A 19,857-nucleotide genomic window follows, 5' to 3' on the forward strand; every position below is an offset into this window, starting at 1 on the left:
ATATATAAAAAACTGATAAAATAAATATAAAAAAATTATATATCTAATTATTTATTAAAAAATTATGTCAAATATAGTTATATATTTATTTTAAAAAAATATAATTTACAGTTTAATTTTGTTAGAAAATCATGCAAACTAAAAACTGTTTTTTAAAAATTTGTTAACTCAAACTAAATTATTTTATAAATTAAATTATAATTTTTTAAACAGTTTATTTTAACTTAATAATTTGAATCGAATTATACACATTTTTATTTGGACGCTTAAACGGAACGGAATGGAGTTGGCATTGGTTGCCCACGGTCAAAATCTTTCTTCTCATGGCCAAGACCCTCTCTCATTTTATCTAGATTTGTTCTTTCTTTGTGATCTGATGATTGAGATTTAGAAAAAATTACACAATAATTTTAAAATTAATCACAAAGTTAGAAATAGACCAAGAAATTTCAAATCTTGTAACGCGTTTGCTGGGGAAGACAGACACATCAGCATCGCCTCTAGATATTTCTCAGATTGCCCACGTGGCTAATCACTGATACTGTTGTTTTTACGGTTGCCACCCGAACTTTGATAAAAATATTTTATACCTTTTAAGTTTAAAAAATTTATTTTCTCATCCATTCATTAGCAAAACTTAGTCTTTAATTGTACAAACAAATTATATTTTGATATTAACCATTTTGTAATTTTTATTTTTCTCTCTATCTTTCTGTTTTTTTTCCTTCTTTTCATTTTCTCATTTATTAGCTTCTAGAAAATATTCAAAAAATATCGACTGATTTAAACATATTTAAAGAACTTATGTAAGTAATGAAACATCTTAAAACTAATAATAGCCAAAATAGAGCTCGTAAACAAAATATTTGAGCAAGAACATCAATGGCAAACCCACCTCGTAAAATTTTACAATAGCTCTTTGAATTTTTTTATTTTAATATATGAAAAAAAATCAACATAACACCTTAAATTTTATACTAATTCTTTTTAAATTTCAACATTTTCTTAATTGACATTTTATATTTCACTTTTTTAACTTTGACCCCTTAAGTTTTATTTTTGAATCTACCAAAGTAAAGCAGCAAATAAGCCAATGACACAAGGCTAGTTGGTAGCGATGCAAGGGTGGTGTCAATTGAGAGAAACAATTCAACCGATAATTTTTTTATAAATTTTAGTTTTTATAATTATTAATTAAAGATGTAAAGAAATTATATAAATTTTTAGTGGGGTGAACATCATTTAGCTTCAATAAAGATAAAAGGGTTTTTTTAAAACCAATTTCACAACAAAAATTAACCAATTTTATTGAACAGACAAGTGAAAAAATAAACTTTTTAAACTTAAAAGGTGAACTTGTTAGTTCACCAAAGTTTGGTGGGGAATTGAGAACAGTAATTCAGCCTTGTTTTGGTTAGTTTTGAAAAAAGACCCAGTCAAATAAGTAAGTAATAAGCAGATGTGGAAAAAGCGACTGAATATACTAAGCATTCTAAGACCCACGAAAATAATATTTTTTGTAAATTAGATCCTGTCAGCTGAAGCATAATTTTGCGATGTCACTGGAAATTCATGGACCCATTTTGAGAAATAATTTTGGTCAAAATATAGAATAGTTGAAAGACCCATTCAAACTCTAATATTGTAAGTGAATTACAATTACAATTTCCCTTTTTTAGTTTTTTCCCAGCAAATATAATAACCGCGTTTTTGTGGAAAAAGTGTGAGTTAAATAAATAAATAGGGAAAGCGACTTACTAAATGATTTTGTTTGTTGGATGCATGAGTCTATTTTCCCATTGTGCATGTCAAGTCTTCGTGATGAGAAATAATTCAATTCAAATTAGGGTTAAGGTTAACTCACATTCGAAACAAATCCATAATATTTAACTTGAGTCGGAGCTACTTCACATGGGTTTTGATGTGGTGAATTGTTTAATTGTATTGATTAATAAACATCTTCGACGAAATAATTATTGTTAGGAGATAGATAAAAGAGTCAATTGTAAATCAAACTGTCAAATTCAAACTCTAATTTGAAATTGACTTATTTGATTTGAATAATGAATTTGAACTAAATTAGTTTCGATTAGATTTAACTCAAATTTTGATTTAGATCGAAATTATTATGTTAAGAAGTTTAACTTAAGCATCCCAAATAGCTATAGAGTAATATGCCACCTAACCTAAATTTATGAGTTAAATAAATATTACCAAAAAATATATTGCAATTGATAAACCATTGAGAATCAATTGTACTTGATTTATAGATGATAGGAAACTAAGACATTCGATTTGTGAGAGAAAAACAAAATTAAAACATAGAGAAAAAAGATGTAGAAAGAAAATCCGAGAAAAGAGGCAAGAGGCAAGAGATTTGCTATAGGTGATGACATGTCATCATCAAAACCTTTGTTCTTTTGTCTTCGCTTTGAAGCAAGTAGGTGAAGAAGCCATTTTGATTTTTCCAAAACTCAGCCTGATTGATTTCTTTTTTTTTTTCAAATGAATTTTGGAAACCTTAAGGAAGCGTTTGGTTTAGAGAATGTTTTATTACTAAAATTGAAATATTATCTTAAAGATAGATTACTTAAAAGATTATTAGGTATAAATGATTGTTATATTTGATAAAATTTGATAGGTATAGATTATTATTATATTTGGTTAGAGGTAATAAAATAATACTAATGAATTATTTTATTTAGATGCCCTTTGGTATAATTATTCTTAAATTTTTTTATATTACTTATTAAATTATTATATTAATTGAAAATAAAGTTTTTATTGTCCAAAAAAATTAATAAATAAAAATATAATTATAATAAAATCAAAATTACCTTGATAATCTTTTAATATTTAAGGTAAAGGTAATAATCAAATTGTCACTTATATTACCTATTATATTATCATTAATAATAAAATATTATTGTAATATTTTATTATTAACAAAATAAATAATAAAATATAAATAATAAAAAAATAAATTATCAAGATAATTTTTATTATTCCTCGTATTCCCTCATGGCTAATCAATGATATTGTTGTTTTTGGGGCCAAATAAAATTGCCACCCAAACTTTGATATAAATTTTTCTGTTTTTTAAATTTAAAAAATTCACTTTTTTACGTATTCATTAACAAAACTTACATCTTTAATTGTACAAATAAATTATGTTTTCATATTCACTATTTTGTCATTTTTATTTTCCTCCCTATGTTTCTTTTCTTTTCTTTCTTCTCATTTTCTCATTTATTGGCATCTAAAAAATATTCAAAAAATGCCGACGGATCTAAATGCATTTAGAACTCATGCAAATAATAAAACCTCTTAAAACTAACAAAAGCCGGAATAGAGCTCGTAAACAAAATATCTTAACAAGAACAACAATGGCAAACCCACCTAAAATTTTACAATAACTCTTTGAATTTTTTTTAATTTTAATATATGAAAAAAATTTATAACACCTTAAATTTTATTCTAACTCTTTGTAAATTTTAATATTTTTTTTAATTGACATTTTATATTTCACCTTTTTAACTTTGACCCCTGAGTTTTATCTCTGAATCAACCATAGTAAAGCAGTAGATAAGCCAACGGCATAAGGCTAGTTGGTAGCGATGCAAGGGTGGTGCCAACAAAAGAGAAACAATTCAATCGATAATTTTTTTTTATAAATTTTAGTTTTTATAATTATTAATTAAAGATGTATAGAAATTTTATAAATTTTTACTGGGGCGAACATCATTTAGCTTCAATAAAGATAAAAAGGGTATTTCTTTTGTTTTGTTTTTTTTTTACGAATTTCATAACAAAAATTAACCAATTTTATCAACAAATTGAACAGACAAGTGAAAAAATAAACTTTTTAAACTTCAAAGGTGAAACGGTATTTCACCAAAGTTTGGTGGGGAATGGAAATAGTAATTCAGCCCTGTTTTGGTTAGTTTTGAAATAAGACCCAGTCAAATAAGTAATAAGCACAAGTGGAAAAAGCGACTGAATATACTAACCATTCTAAGACCGACGAAAATAATATTTTTTGTAAATTGGATTCCGTCAGCCGAAGGTGATTTTGTGATGTCACTGGAAATTCATGGACCCATCAAAATATAGAATAGTTGAAAGACCCATTCAAACTCTAATACTGTAAGTGAATTACAATTAGAATTTCCCTTTTTTAGTTTTTTCCCAGCAAATATAATAACCGCGTTTTTGTGGAAAAAGTGTGAGTTCAATAGGGAAAGTGACATACTAAATGATTTTGTTTGTTGAATGTATGAGTCTATTCTCCCATCGGCCATATTGAGTCATCGCGATTAGAAATATATTTGGTTCAAATTAAGGGTAGGGTTGACTCACATTTGAAACAAATTCATAGTACTTAATTTGAGTTGAAGCTCCTTTTAGTTGGTAGATAACATCATCAGATGACTCTCGATATGATGTACTGTTTTGTTAGAATGATTGATAAGCATCATCGATAAAATAAATATTGTTAAAGTTAGATAAAAGAGTCAATTTTAAATTAAACTATCAAATTAAAACTTTAATTTGAAATTGATTTGTTTGATTTGAATGATAAATTTGAACTAAACTAGTTTGGATTAGATCTAACCCTTATTTTGATTCAGATCGAAATTTTCTTGTTAAGAAATTTAACTTAAGCATCCCAAATAGTTATGGAGTAATATGCCACCTAATCTAAATTTATTAGTTAAATAAATATTACCAAAAAATATATTGCAATTGATAAACCATTGAGAATCAATTGTACTTGATTTATGGATGATAAGAGACCGAGACATTTGATTTGTGAGGGAAAAACAAAATTAAAACAGAGAAAAAAAAGATGTCGAAGGAAAATTTGAGGCAAGAGAGATTTCTATGGAAAAAGGCGAATAAAAAGGAGAATCATTTAGAACTATGGAAAGACCCTGATAGAGTAGAAAACATAAAAAACATTAGAAAAATCAATCAAAGTGAAGATGATAATGTGACACATGATGTGATAATTTATTTGACAATGTGACATGATTATTTATGTGTGCATGATAATTTGGAGTCATGTAAGAAGATTTATATATATGAAATAAGAATTCCTAATTAAGTAGAGTTTGGTTTAATCAAATTTTCTTCCGAAGTTTGATGTAAAACAAAAATTTCTAGTCCTTTTTATTTTATTACTAGCGAAAGTAGAGCGATAAGGATGGTCAAACGTGACTACTTCAATAGCATTCAATGCATTTCCCAACATATTTGCATCTGCACAAAGGCCAAAGGGCTATTTTCCACCTAAGTTTTAGCTCAGCCTTAAAATCACATCAACTAAAGATGAAAAACCTAAACACCTATTTATATCTAAATTTTCATTAAAATTATCATTAAATATTAGAGTGGAATAATCATTTAATAATAATATTAAAAAATATATAATTATATCTTATTTTTCCCCTCAAATTTTGAAAATTAATATTTCACTCTCAAACCTTAACTTTGAAAAGTGACTTCCCCCCTCCCCCCAAATACCTAGATTTTTTCTTTACTCCTCCCCCCAGTCAAAGGCCTTTAACTTTGCTGGACAATGAGTATCGTTCAAATCTAAATAACAAAGTGTCATCTAGAATGGACAACTGTTGTCATCTAGAGGTCATCTTTTGGATGATGATGACTTATTTGTCTACTGTAAGGTTGTTGTTCTCCCATAGAAGTGGTTAGATTTCATGTTTGATAACTTAAGGGGAAATGTGAATTTTTTAAAACTTAATTATGAGAAAAATTGTTAGTTTTCCAAACCAATAGCGAAATGAGATATAATTTTAATTATTTTATTATTATTGATAAAATAACGATTTTACTCTTTAACTCTAACAGAAAATTTGTGAATGTGTTCTAATGGACTAAAACTTGGATAGATATTTGAGTTTTTCATATGTCGTGGGTATATATTTTTCATTTCACCAAAATTTGGGTGGCAAATAGTCTTTTGGCCTTGCATAAATATTATAAAAAGGTTAGGGGACTGGAGGAGACTTGGTCAATGGAGATGCCAACAGGGAAGGGGCGGGGAGAGCATTTCAATCCCCGTCCCTGTTCCTGTATGAGATATCAATCCCCCGTCCCCGACCCATCCTTACTACGGGGATAAAAATTATTCATCGTCCTTTTCCAGTGAAGAAAAACCTTATTCCCATCCCCTTCCTTTTCTGTCCTCGCAGGGAAAAATCTCTTCTTCATGCCCGCAAGAAAAAATTTTCTCTTTATATCCTATAAACACAATATAAATATATTAAATAACAAAATTAAGTAAAATTAAAACTAACTCACTATTTTACATGTCACAAATATAATATATTAGTCACTTTAATATGCACAACAAAAATCTAAATAAATTTGAAAAACCTAAATAATCTAAAACTATAAGGATATTTAATATTTTAAGTAAATGTATTAATATAAAGAGACAGGGACGAGGGCAGGGCGGGGAAGGGGCGAGGCGGGGAGGGGAGACATGCATCATTGTCCTCGGCCCATCCCTGATTGCTAAAATTTTTTTTATCCTTGTCCCTGTCTCCTTTCCCTTTTCTAATAGGAAATCTCTTCCTCGTTAGGGTTAAAGAGGGTATGTGCCTTTAAAGTCAGAATAAAATTGCTATCTCTATTGGTCATCTAATCAGAAGAGGAAGGAGCACCACTGTCATGAGCAAAGACTGCCACAGGTGATGACATGTCATTATTAAGACCTTCGTTCTTTCGTCTTCACTTTGAAGTAAGTAGGTGAAGAAGCCATTTCGATTCTTCCAAAACTCATCCTAATTGATTTCCTCTCTTTTTTTTTTTGAATGAATTTTGGGTATTCTAAGGGGGTGTTTGGTTTAGAAAATGTTTTATTATCAAAATTAAAAAATTATTTTGAAGATAGATTACTTAGAAGATTATTGGATATAAATTATTACTATATTTGATAAAATTTAGTAGGTAAAAAAAATTATTGTGTTTGATTAGAAATAATAAAAGAATACTAATAAATTATTTTACTTAAATGCCCTTGGATATAATTATTCTAAAATATTTTTTATATTACTTATTATATTAATGGAAAATAAGGTTATTTTTATTTTTTAAAAATTAATTAATAAAAATATAATTATAATAAAATTAAAATTACTTTGGTAATCTTTTAATACATAAGGTGAAAGTGGTATTCAAATTACCACTTATATTATCTATCACATCATCATTAATAATAAAATATTATCATAATAATTTATTATTAATAAAATAAATAAGATAATATAAATAATAAAAGATAGAATATCAAAACGATCTTTATTATACACAACCAAACAACCAGTAAAAGTAAATAAGCTAACCAACTAGTTTGGCCGCCAGCAAAATGCCACGTCCCTCTTCTACTTCTTAAGCACGCTGGCTCACTGGCCCATGTGAGACACAAAAGGGGCCACAGCCCAACAAATACAAAACCGGGCTCAAAGTAACAGATATGAGTCCATGAGATATTCTAAGGATCCAACGGGATTTACGGCTGGACGTGATCCAAGCCTACTCGGACTCAAATTGAATTCTCTGAGTTTGAGCAGGGGTATCAATTGAGTCGGTGGAAAGTTATCGAAAAACTTATTTTCTCCAATAACTTTTCTTTTTTTCTAGTAATTTTTCTTTTTAATCTTTGACAATCCTTATCCTTTTTCTTTAATGACTTCTTTGTTGAACTCATGGACAATTGAGCGAACCAAATTCGTTTGGAAAATAAATAGTTAATATATTCAAAATAATTAGGTATCTACAAAATACTATCTTAATTTATCCTTTCATTATATTCGGGATGTGATGTGGTTTCGAAGGAAGGATTAGATATGGACAAATTCAATAAAATTTCATTAATAAACAAAAGAATAACGTATCCTTCGCTATTAGGGAGATGAGACGTCTTTTACGTTACTCAAAATATGTGGAAGTATCAACTTAATTTTATAGAGTCATTCGGTCTAAATACTACATGAAGAAAATAAGTCAGATGACGGAACGAGAAGATCTAAGATGTAGAAGATCATAATATGACAGATTTAGATTCTTATATATCCACTCATATGGTATTTCATCATTTACGTCCAAAAAGTTGTATGCTTTGGAAGAAGCTTGTATAGGATTTTGAGCTAACTCTTGTTCAAGTTTGACTCAAATCCACCTTAACAAACATGTTTGGGATAATTTTGTTTGACTAATTACCCTAGTTAATAAATGTGGGAGTAGAAATAAAATATTACAAAAATTATATAGGTATAATACGATAAATAGTGAAAAATACATTCATAAAAAAAGGTCATAAAATTCGGATAAGAAAAAGATATGAAATATGTATATATAGGCTTAATATGACACATCATTAATAATACGTTTCTAAAAATACGACAGTATCAATAATAATTTAATTATTTTTCATAAATCTTCTAATTAAAATCAATATAATAGTTTCAAAATAAAGTGTCTAATTGACTATTAAACATACTTTAAATTATCATTTTATGAATTTTTTTATCAAATCATTACCAAAATATTATAATTTGTTAATGTTTGAGCTAAACAAATTAAACTTGTATAAGAGATCCACAAAATACCTTTATAGTCCCATTGAAAATGCAAAATACACATTAGGGATTTGGATGACAAAAAATTAAGTTTTTTTTTTTTTGGTTTTATATAGTTATGATACTATGGTAATTAATTGAAAATATAAGGGATATTTTTGTACTTTAAAATTCATAAAAAAGAGAAAAGGTATTAAATGACAAAAATATGTGTTTAATACGAGAAATACATAAAATAAGTGTTTAATATATTTTGGGTTCAAATATTCAGAACAATGTGTTTAAAATGCAAATTAAATGGGAATATGAATAATTCGCATTTCCACTCACTAGGTTAATGATGGAAGGAATTTCAGTAACTGAAATGTTCTGATCTGATCTGATCTATCTTCATAGCAAATTGAGCTTTCTGTTTCAAAATTGTGAAGATTATGTTTCCACTAGCAGTTGACTTGTTGAAAATGAAATAAAAAAGAAAGAAAGTTGGATTTCATGAATGTTAAAAGGGAATTATCTTATCGTTGACCTCTTCAAATAATTATGCACAAGGTTGAGATGCCTAAAATCTAATCACTGAAATTGTGCTTATTCTTCAGAAAAAGATTAAGTTGCCTTGTCAAGTTTCTTGAGGGCCGACCCCTTTTTCCACGAGTAGCCACGAGATAGTCCAAGTTATTGAAGTGTTAAAACTTATTGCTTGATAAAGGTGGATTCGGATTGATTCAAATTTGAGTTTAGGTCAATTCAAGTTTTAGCTTGACTTTAAAAAGTTGAATTCGAGCTTGACAAGCTCCCTTCAAATCATTTGAAGTTTGGCTCGGTTTGGGAGGAGTTTAGCTCGATATTTGTTATAGATAGAGTTGAATTCAAGCTAAGTTTCATTGGATACTATGACTGAGCGAAAATTGATTAAAATAATATCATTTTAATACGTATTAATTAAATAAAACTTTTAATCAACATATCTGAATTAAACTTTTTTCAAGCGCACATATTAGACAATTTCTCAAATGTGGGCAAACATTAATATTGTTTTTATTTAATAAACCTTGGGTAAATGTATAGTCCAATGAATTAATTTTTATGGACATATTGTAATCAATTTCATCAAATATCTCATACATTTTATAAATAAAGTCTGGGTTATGACGTTGGATATGTGGGTATGGTTGTATTTGAGTTAAGTTGAACTTGAACTTGCCTCAAAGTTATTCGAGTTTGAAACAAGCTTTAAACTTGACTTAATACTCTAGTTGAACAAAAATTGACTAAAATGACATCATTTTTATGTGTATTGATCGAAACGTTGTTTTAGTCTATTTGTATTAAAATTTTCCAAGTTCGCAAGCTTGTCAAACTGAACACTCCTAAAACTTGAACTTGAAAATATTTAACTCTAAAAATTCAACTCAAGATCATTTGAGCCAAACTAATTTTTTAGTTCGGACAAACTGTTACAAAAAAAAAAACTTAAATCACCCCACTAGAATTATCATCATTTTGGGAGCATACTGAAAATGAATATTAGTTTCACCAAACTGATAATTGATGTTATTTGAAATTGATTATACATCAATGATGAGACATCAGATTTATTTGAACCTATGATGCGTTTAATTTTAAGTATTCTATAACATGTATGTGAATGAATTACATAATTGTATTTAGATAATTGATTAATAGCATGAATATTGTGTAATTAATCTAACACAACACCTCACAAACTCGAAGTCATCCAAAGCAAACTCATTTTGAGCATCTTCAAATTGAGTTGACAATCGAACTTGATTCGAATTCATCTCTATTGCTAGGTGTGGATCAAAAAAAGAATATATACATTATCATTTTCACTTTTTCTTGGCGTGGATCACCCCTAACTGGATTCCAATACATGATTTAAGCTTTTTTTGTGATTAGATTTTATACTGATTCGGACCGGTTTGGCCAAGTGCCAAGATATGGGGAACCCATCAAATAAAGACATTTCCTCACCTTTTTTCAAACTCATCTGTTTGAGGCCTATAAAATGGCTTCTTAGCCAATAAATCTCTTCAAGAATTAAGAAAGACAAATTAACAATTAGAGAAGAGTTGAATCTTTCAAGGCACTAGTTGTTCATCTCCCTCAAAGGCTTCTACCTTGTCCATGAAAAAGGAAAAAAAAAGTCGTTATTTGTGGCACATGGGGCAAGGCTGGCTAGAAGACCTTGGGGGAGATACAACAGGTGGTGTCTTGCTAGCAAAGAAGTTGCGAGGCAGGCAATCTCCAAGGCATGCAGTTTCATTGCTCACTCTCCTTCAAAGGCTTCTGGCAATAGCTTAAAATTAAGCCAGCCCCAGGTAATTGGGGAGAGTGGACAAAACTTGCCTTGAAAATGATTAGTAACAATGGAATGCCATTGAAGGCACACATTGCTCACTCTTCCTCGAGGGCTTCCGTATTGCCATGTTCAATTCAAAGGCCCTGACAGAGGTTCTTGGGGAGATTCACGTAAGACCCCGAATTCAGCAGGTAACTCAGAATTTTCTACGTGGGTATTTTTTTAAACTAATTTTGGCTTTGGCTCCAGGTTGTCTAGGAAATTAAGATATGAGAAGACAAATAAAGTTATTAGTATCATTATACACAATATGATATTAATGAAAAATTATATATATTATGAAATATACCAAATTAATATAATACAGTAGATGTATCATATAATACAATACGTTTTTTATAATACAATATATATTATTGATACGAATTGATACACTTTTTAGAAAAATGATCATATAGTAAGGGTATCTATGAGAAATTTTAAAATTTTAAGGATATTAGTGATATTTTCCAAAATAATAACATGTCAATTAGAATTTTTTATTAATTTATTTTTAAAAGTTGTATTATACCATATGATATGATACTTTATATATAATACGAAAAATTAGATTTTTGATACACAATTTGACTACTATAATATAAAGTTATAGAACGAATTTGGAGATATTAATTATTTTATCCTCATTTTCAACTATCTATACATATCTAACTACTATTTTATTCAATATATATTTATAATCACATTTATATTTGAATTCCTTTTAAAAATGAAAGTTGTTAGGTGGAATGTTTAGTTGGGGGCTTAATGGGTCAATCAACCATTTTTTGCCAAAAAAATTGTTGGTCAGGTTCTTAGCAGGCCAGCCAATCGCATTTTTTTCAACTTTTTTGGTAAAAAATAAATGGCTAGCCGTTTAAGCACCTGACCAAATATTCGGCCAAGTAACTTTCATATGTTTAAAGGAAATCAAACATTAGCGTGGATATAAATGCATGTTAAATAAAATGATGATTAGATATATATATATATATATATATGGCTGAAAATGCAGCTAAAAATATTAATATCCCGCGTATTTGGGGGACGTAGGGACAGACAGTGAGAGTGAATGCTTCAAAGCCAGCCAGCAAGACATGTTGCATGTGATGAGATGACCCATTTGTCAGCTTCTCTCTCAAACTTTGTAGAAAAATGCATCCATTTCAGGCTATGTTTGCCGTGCTTTTTGATATCCTTAACCAAATAAAGTAGCTTGTGAACTGTGTGAATGAAATGGCTTGTCATATACCATCCATTATGCAAACTGAAAGATGAAATATCTCTTCTTTTGAGCACCACATTGTTTGTTTCTCTCAATGGGATCATTTCTGGCTATTCATCTATTGGCTTGGCCTCGTAATTTTTGCCAGAAGAGTCAAGTTGATAGGTAAGTTTTTCATCTTCAAATAGTTAAGCATATGGGCGATTTTGTATAAATTACAAATTATAATAGAGTATATTATTTTTCACACCTAAGGTTAGGCCTAAAGACACTTTTATATCTCTAGATCACATACACAACACTAATGAAAAAAAAATCCTAAATAGTGCTAGAAAATGATATTACCATTTGACTTATTCAGTTTCATTTTTCAAAATTATCATATAACCTCAAATTAATAGAACTAAAAAAAATTTTTGACATATATAACTTATATATAGACCCATTTATTTTTCGTTGTCTTTTTTTCACTCTCACCCTTTTCTTCCCCTCTTTTTAGTTTTAGGCCATCATCGATTTTCACCCTATTCTGTTTCTTCCTTTGTTCCTATGTTCCATTTCCTTTAACCATCTTCATCTTCTTCCTCAATTCGACATTTTGAGGTTGTCACCATCAACAACTCATATCACTATGGAAAAGAGGGTGGTGGGGATTAGCAATAATGAGATCACTATAGTGGTGGTGGTGAAGAAGTGGCACGTACAGCTAGGGTTGTAAAAAAAAATACAGGGACTAATTTGTAAGTTTTCAAACCTTTGAAGAGGTAAAACATCATTTTTAAAACATGTGAATCAAATATGTAAAAAAAAAAAAATCAAAATTAATGAATGGTGAATTACTAGTTTGCATTCATACCGTTATTTTTTTAGCATTGTTTGATTTTTGATAGAAAAGTATTTTTAATGTCATTTAGGGTGGAAAATGTTTTTAAGTTAAACCTTGGATGGATAAATGTAATTTACTTTTTATAATAAAATAAAATTACTTGTGCAAACAAATTTTGTTAATTTATCTATACGGTAATGACATGTAAACAAGTGAATTGATTGTTTACTTTTTCTCTCACTTTTAATCTAATCAAATCAGACACTAATATATTAGATTGTATGAATAAATTATTAAGATTTGTTCGCATATATAATATTAGTTTTTGTAATATGTATAATTATGTGTTCTAAATTAGGCAGTGTTAGTCAATGTGATTTCCCTTTCTTCTTGTTTGTACCTCTTTTTGTTTGTTTTTAAAGTTATCCCTTTCTTCTTTCACCTCAATGGCACTACAACCGCACCTATCATCTTGTTTAAATTGTGACTTAGGCACGCCATGTTCAAGCTCTGTTAACCAAAACAAACCAGCCACAGCTGCTCTTCAAATAAAAACAAAGAAGGGATAAGTCCTATCAAAGACTAGATCAATCTACCACATCTTGGATTGAAACTTGCAGCCAATATTCAAAACCTTTACATGGGTAAAAGGAGAATATATATGCAAGAACCGGGTTAAGAAAAAGAATAGAAAGCAGATAATTATCACTGGAGCCTAAGATTTAATAAAACTGGTGGAGTATTATAGTTTCCAGGGAAAAAGTCTAAGTTTCAACCTCTTCTACGTTTATGAAACTCTGATTTATCTAGTATAAAAGTTATGAGTCTAGTTACTATGTTTTGGGTTTATTCGTCCAACCAATAAAAACAGGTCCTTAACTATAAAAGAAGAACAATAATAATAATCACGTACAATGTATCAAAGTATGAAACCGCAAGCTTAGTTGACTCCTAAAAAAACTCCTCAAGCTCATATTCAGCTCAGGAAGGGTGTGTTATTTCAGTCTTTCTCATTGATGAAGAGAAAGATAGCATCAAATTCCATACATAAATAGATAACCCATCATATAAAGAGGATCTAAAGGTTGCACTAAAATGACTTCATCAATATAAGAGCCTAATTTTTAGTATTCAATTGACTATTTAGATAATATATCATTTTATATCGGGTATTACTTAATCATTCAATTATATGATAAAATATCATTTTGATACTCAATTGAATATTCAAAACTAAGTGCATATAATTTTATTGTTAATATAATTATTCATCCCAGGACAAGTTCACTCACAGGCAATACCCCAAGAAATAATTACACACAGAAATGTGATATTTGACCTCTTCTCTTGCAACACATTAAGCAACTTCCTGGTTCTTCTCCACAACTCTCACCCCATCGGCAGATCTAAGCAAATTAGCCTGGTAAGAATGCACATTCAAACACCAAAAGAGAAGAAAGTAAGTGTAAATAAATTATTTTCTAGTAAAGAAGAAACCCACTTATAGCAAATAAATGCATTTTGAAGTTCATATTCATCACCTGATCTTCAGTGATCTCCACAGCAAACCCATCAACAATGACCAAAGACAATGTCTTTCGGTAGCTGCCTGGCTCGAGAGTGCGAGCCAAGAGCTCATCGTGCTTCTTACTCAGATATAAATCCAGCTGATTGGCCCCTTGCTTTGTTCTATAAAGACAAAAAGAAGAATGCATAAGACAGATACAGAGATATATCAGTGAATAATATTAATATTATATAAAAATAGTTTACGGTTTCGAGTTTAGGGTTGAAGATACTAACTGATCTGTTTGAAGACGCTGATACTCGGGATCATAATTCATGAAAACAAAGTATAACTCAGTATTTGAGCCTCCCATGGCAGATTCTCTCTCTAGTTATATTTTTTTCTCTTCAAGCTAAGTTGAGAGTTCAAAGTAGAATGCTAAGAGTGACTTAGCTTTCAGCTCCATGTGCTTTCTATATATACATGAACATCAATTATTAACGCAGTGAAAAGTTACCAAGCATCTTGTTCACACTTAAAGTTTCTCCCTAGGGTTTCTAATGTTGACCCGCTGCTGGTACAAAATGTCCATGGAGGAGAATCAATGGGAAATATTGGTGATAAAGAAGTGTCCTACGAAGGGTCCATGAAAGATGAGTGTCAAACTTTAAGTTGACCCACAATGGGTAAATTATTGTTTCTCAAATAAGTTATAAAACTTCTATTCAATGTAGAATAACATAATTATTATTTTAAAATAAAAAATAATTATTTTAGGGTGAACATGGCATCACAAGATTGCGCTCGTCAAGGTATGATCTAATTAAAATCATACTAAAGAATTGTGATTTGGTTAAATCGCACTTCACATAATGTGTTTTGAATTAGATTGCAGTTGATTTGATGTGATTTGGCTAGATTGCACATAGTTTGGTGCAATTCAAGCTAATTACACCCAATTAAGATCACACTTGACTTGTATGATTTAAGCCAAATTTGGGTGGTTCGTCAATGGTTGTTTTTAGGATAAAAATGAAAAATACGAATACTGTTAGGAATAGTACAATAATTTAGGTGTTTGATGTTGTATTAGTACTCTTTTCCATTGGAGGAGTTATGTTTTGGATAAAAAAATTGTAGTTTAAGAATTAAAGGAGTAAAAACTTGATTTAGACAAACATTGTGTGGGAAATTAATGTTTACCCTAGGGTTAGATTCTAACCAAATCGAGCTTGAGTTTAACTTGATTTGTATGAAACCAAGCTAGAGCTCATTGTATTTGTTTTTAATTAGCAATTGTATTTATTTTATCTTTACTTGCTACTAATGTATTTGGCATAACTTTTTTCTCTTGCTGGTTACAAGTATTTTCCCATATGGATGGTTTGTTTTATTATTGGTAATTGAAATTCCACTAACGCAATCAAACTCAACGTGTTATTATGTAATTGAGTAATTTAATTATTTATTGATTTATTTTTATATATTACATAAAATATTTATAAACATAAACTTGCGTAAAAAACTAGTAACCTAAAGAGTGAGTAATACTATATGTACAAATAAATTATACAAATTTATTTATATAATCTGATGTGATAACATTTGATTGAATAATTTTGAAGTGAGAGAAAAAAAATAAACAATTACATCACCTAATCATAAATTGTCACTTTAGTTTGTATTTATAATTTATTAAAATTTGTTTATACATATAATTTTATTCAAATAAATAATATAATTAGGTGCCCAATAACCCTACAGGACAACAAAGCTATATAATTAAAAAATAAATAGTATAATAATTTTTGAAGCAATCTATTATAACACAGAGTATAAGAGTTAATAAAACTGATAAAATATTAAAATTAAAAAAAAAATAACTCAGATTCAAGTATTTATTACTTCTGTAAGATAAAAATATTAACTTATTTGATACAGTAATTATGGATGAAGCTAGTTGAAGATATTGAATTCAAAATTCCTTCAGCCAAAAGGTTTTTTAATAGAATTTCAAGTGGTTTTTGCCATCTCTGGATGAACTGACAAATAAATATCTCTGAAACCATTACAATAAAGTCATTGTTTTACGGTGTCTGAGTGACCATTCATTCGACCATTTGTATTTGGAAAAGGTCGCACTTATGCTTCACAAAGTCATTGGACGGTTTGACCTGTCAACACTCATGTCCCATGATACAGTATTTTTCTTAAAAGGAAGTCTCACTCAACCCATCATATAATTGAAACTATATCATTCATATTAAATACGTAAAATTTTAAATTTAAAAATTAGTTTCATAATTATTATAAATAAATTAAAAATTTAATTTTAAAATATCTTTAAAAAAAACTTGAATAGATGTTTTTCTATACACAGAGTCACCCATTTTGTCACTCAAGTTTCCCTCTAATTTCTGATATTTGGCGGATGAATCATAAATATATCATTAAGAACTGTTGTTGAAGTTTCAGTTTCGGTTGCAGTACTCTTTCTGCAATCATATCGAGCATGGATATGGCCATTTAATATCTATCCATTGTTAGATGCCTGCAATGCCGCCATGGAAGACTCTGGTTCAGATGCTTACACATTTATTGCTTCCAATGTATATATATACACACACTAGGATGGCCTGTATTGTGGTTTGGACTGTTACGTGTAACACATTCAACTAATAAGATGACAAGATTACCTATTGAAACTTATTCGCACGTAGGTTTGGTGAAATTTTAAACTCTTATTTGTTTAACTTTTAAAAATCTAAATAATCACTCTTCTATTAAAAATTATTTATAGAGTTAAAGATAAAATATTATTTAACTAAAAATATTTTAAAAAACTAAAAATTTATCACATTTTTCTTCTTAATTTAAAAAATTAATAATTTTCTTTCAACTAAAGTTTGAAAAAACGACTATTTCTTCTTTAGGGTTTTCACTTTTTTTTAGTTTCTCCTCTAATGATCGAAGCTAGCCTTCTCACCCATCTTCCATTGATGGCCGAAGAAGAAGGATGACAACTTTTATCTTCGTATGACACTTGGATGACGCTCGAAGGGTAATAGATCTCGATCACAAATTGAATATTTGTTTGTTGCGGGATTCATCTCCTTAATATACAAATATAAAATTATATATATCTATTTTTAATATATAAATGAATATATATATAAAATAATATTTAAATGTATAATTACACATCCTGTATTCATTTTAATATTCAAAAGAAACATTGACCTTAGAAATGGATGAGATTAGGATAATGGGCAGCACGTGAAACTGGTGCTGATCCCCCACAAAACTGATACATTCAGAAGAGGTAAAGCCTGTGCCCTTTGGACTCTTTAAGGTGCAGAAAAGTAGAAATTCTCGACTCCACTTGTCAAGCAAAGGAGATCGAGGAAGCAGGGGACCCTTCTTAGAGATCACCATAAAATTAAAGAGAAAGGCATAGATCTGCAAGATAATTGACAGATGTGAAGTCCATGCGTGGAAAAAAAAAAAAAGAGAGAGAGAAGATATTACAAATAATTGCTCGTGTGTTCTGCCGTCCTGTCAGTAACGTGGGGGTCCCTTTTCTCTTCTTGTACCGTTATGGAAAAAAGACTTTATTCTTAAAATGGTTTTTAATCATCAAATTTTACAGGGCCAAAAAGACTTGTTCCAACTCAAGGTTAAATGTATTTTTAAATTCATATTTTTAAATTTTTATAAACTCAAACACTTATTATTAAATAAAATTTTATTAAAAAATTAATTAAAATTAAAAATAAAACTGTTATTTACTAAAAAAATTAAAAAATTAAAATTTTATTACATTTCTTCCTCTCAATTTAAAAATTAATAATTTTTCTTCACCTAAAGTTTAAAAAATGATAATTTCTCCTTTAGAGTTTTGAAACTATTGTCAGAGACAACAAAGTTCAACATCTTCAGTTGTATTAGTTGTCTCTCTCAGCTTATCTCTTCCTGTCAATAAAACCCCATCCACGAATAAATTGACAGGAGAAGATAAACCAAAAGAGAGAGCTAACGTGGTCAGAGAAGACAAACTTCACTGTCTCTAATCACTGTTTCGAAACCATAGAAAAAAATTATCACTTTTTAAACTTTGGATAGAGAAAAAATATTAGTTTTCAAATTGAGAAAAAAAAATATAATAAAACTTTAGTTTTTTAAATTTTTTGTTAAATAACATTTTTACCTTTAATATTAACCAAGTTTTTAAACAGAATTTTATTCATGGATGAGAGTTTTGATTTTTAAAAGTTGAGAGGTGTGAGTTTGAAAGTACACTTAACTCAGGGTGGGAACAAATGTTTTGGCCATTTTATTATTGGGTTGCATGGTATATGTTGGAAAAATTCTCTCATCTAACAGCTCAAATAAAACCAATTGAATAGTTAACCATTAACATATGTTCAAGAAGGTTTCAAAAGGGCAAAAAAAAAAAAACCAGCCACCGCATCAAACAAATATTAAGAAACTCTCCGGATTCGAAAAGTGTAACATATCAAATACTGATATAATCCTACAAATTTTTAATTGAAGTCCAACGTATTTATATGGGATATTGATTAAAATAATTATTTATTTTACATTTTATACATATATAATCACTTTTTTTTTTCTTATTATACAATTATAGCCATTTCTTAAATTGATTTAGCCTTTAAAAGAATAAAATTATGAGATTTGGGATTGACTGGGTGGTTGACCCGATCAACTAATTTTTAAAAATAAATTGCTAGGCCAACCAATTTTTTTTAAAAATAAATTGGTTGGTTGGGTGCTTGGCCGACCAACCAACCACTCAATCAACCTTTCCATTATTAAAGTAATCATAAATTTTCATATTTTTATCTCATTTCATCTCATATTTTAATCGTAATTGGATGAGTGAGTGAATTTTATTAAAGTAAGCATAAAGATATTTTAAATATCTTATGTTTTAAACTATATATGTATAATAGAAAAAACGGTTATATATGTATATAAGAAAAAAAAAGTTATTTTAATCAATACCCCTATTTATGTTGTTTCATTTTACAGTTATTAGTATATAATCCTTTGCTTTTAAGTAAGACAGTTAGTTGTAAGGTTGAATTCAAATTGAACTTGATCAAGTTTGAGTTTGACTCACTCGAATTTGACTTACTCAAGCTCAATAGTTAGTTATAAAGTTATATTCGAATCAAATTTATTCAAGTGAACCTGAGAGTTCAACATTTTTAAGCTCAAGCTGTCGAGATTCAAGAGCGTTCAACTCGTAAAACTCGCAAATATGAAAAATTTAAAATGAATCAACTAAAACAATATTATTTTAACTAA

At 28.8% G+C, this 19,857-nt stretch overlaps 1 protein-coding gene across 1 annotated transcript; it reads right to left on the minus strand.

Annotated features, from left to right (window-relative positions):
* Nucleotides 1–14,235: 14,235 nt before the first annotated feature.
* LOC123204216 (subtilisin-like protease SBT2.5) lies at nt 14,236–14,991 on the minus strand. Its single transcript, XM_044620809.1, has 3 exons — nt 14,820–14,991; nt 14,558–14,705; nt 14,236–14,436 (listed from the first exon to the last, which is right to left on the minus strand). Exons 1-3 carry the CDS (start codon nt 14,894–14,896, stop codon nt 14,374–14,376), a joined length of 288 nt encoding a protein of 95 aa, XP_044476744.1. The 5' UTR covers nt 14,897–14,991; the 3' UTR covers nt 14,236–14,373.
* Between the last annotated feature and the right edge of the window lie 4,866 nt (nt 14,992–19,857).

The sequence above is a fragment of the Mangifera indica genome, chromosome 20 (genome assembly GCF_011075055.1).
Source record: "Mangifera indica cultivar Alphonso chromosome 20, CATAS_Mindica_2.1, whole genome shotgun sequence".
Classification (NCBI taxonomy): Eukaryota; Viridiplantae; Streptophyta; class Magnoliopsida; order Sapindales; family Anacardiaceae; genus Mangifera; species Mangifera indica.

Excerpts from the sequence above, each read along its gene's own strand:
- LOC123204216 (XM_044620809.1), bottom strand. The coding sequence starts at position 14,896 with ATGGGAGGCTCAAATACTGAGTTATACTTTGTTTTCATGAATTATGAT. Across the intron at positions 14,706-14,819 it reads CAGCGTCTTCAAACAGATCA|AACAAAGCAAGGGGCCAATC; the intron begins GTTAGTATCTTC and ends TTGTCTTTATAG. Across the intron at positions 14,437-14,557 it reads TGGAGATCACTGAAGATCAG|GCTAATTTGCTTAGATCTGC; the intron begins GTGATGAATATG and ends CATTCTTACCAG.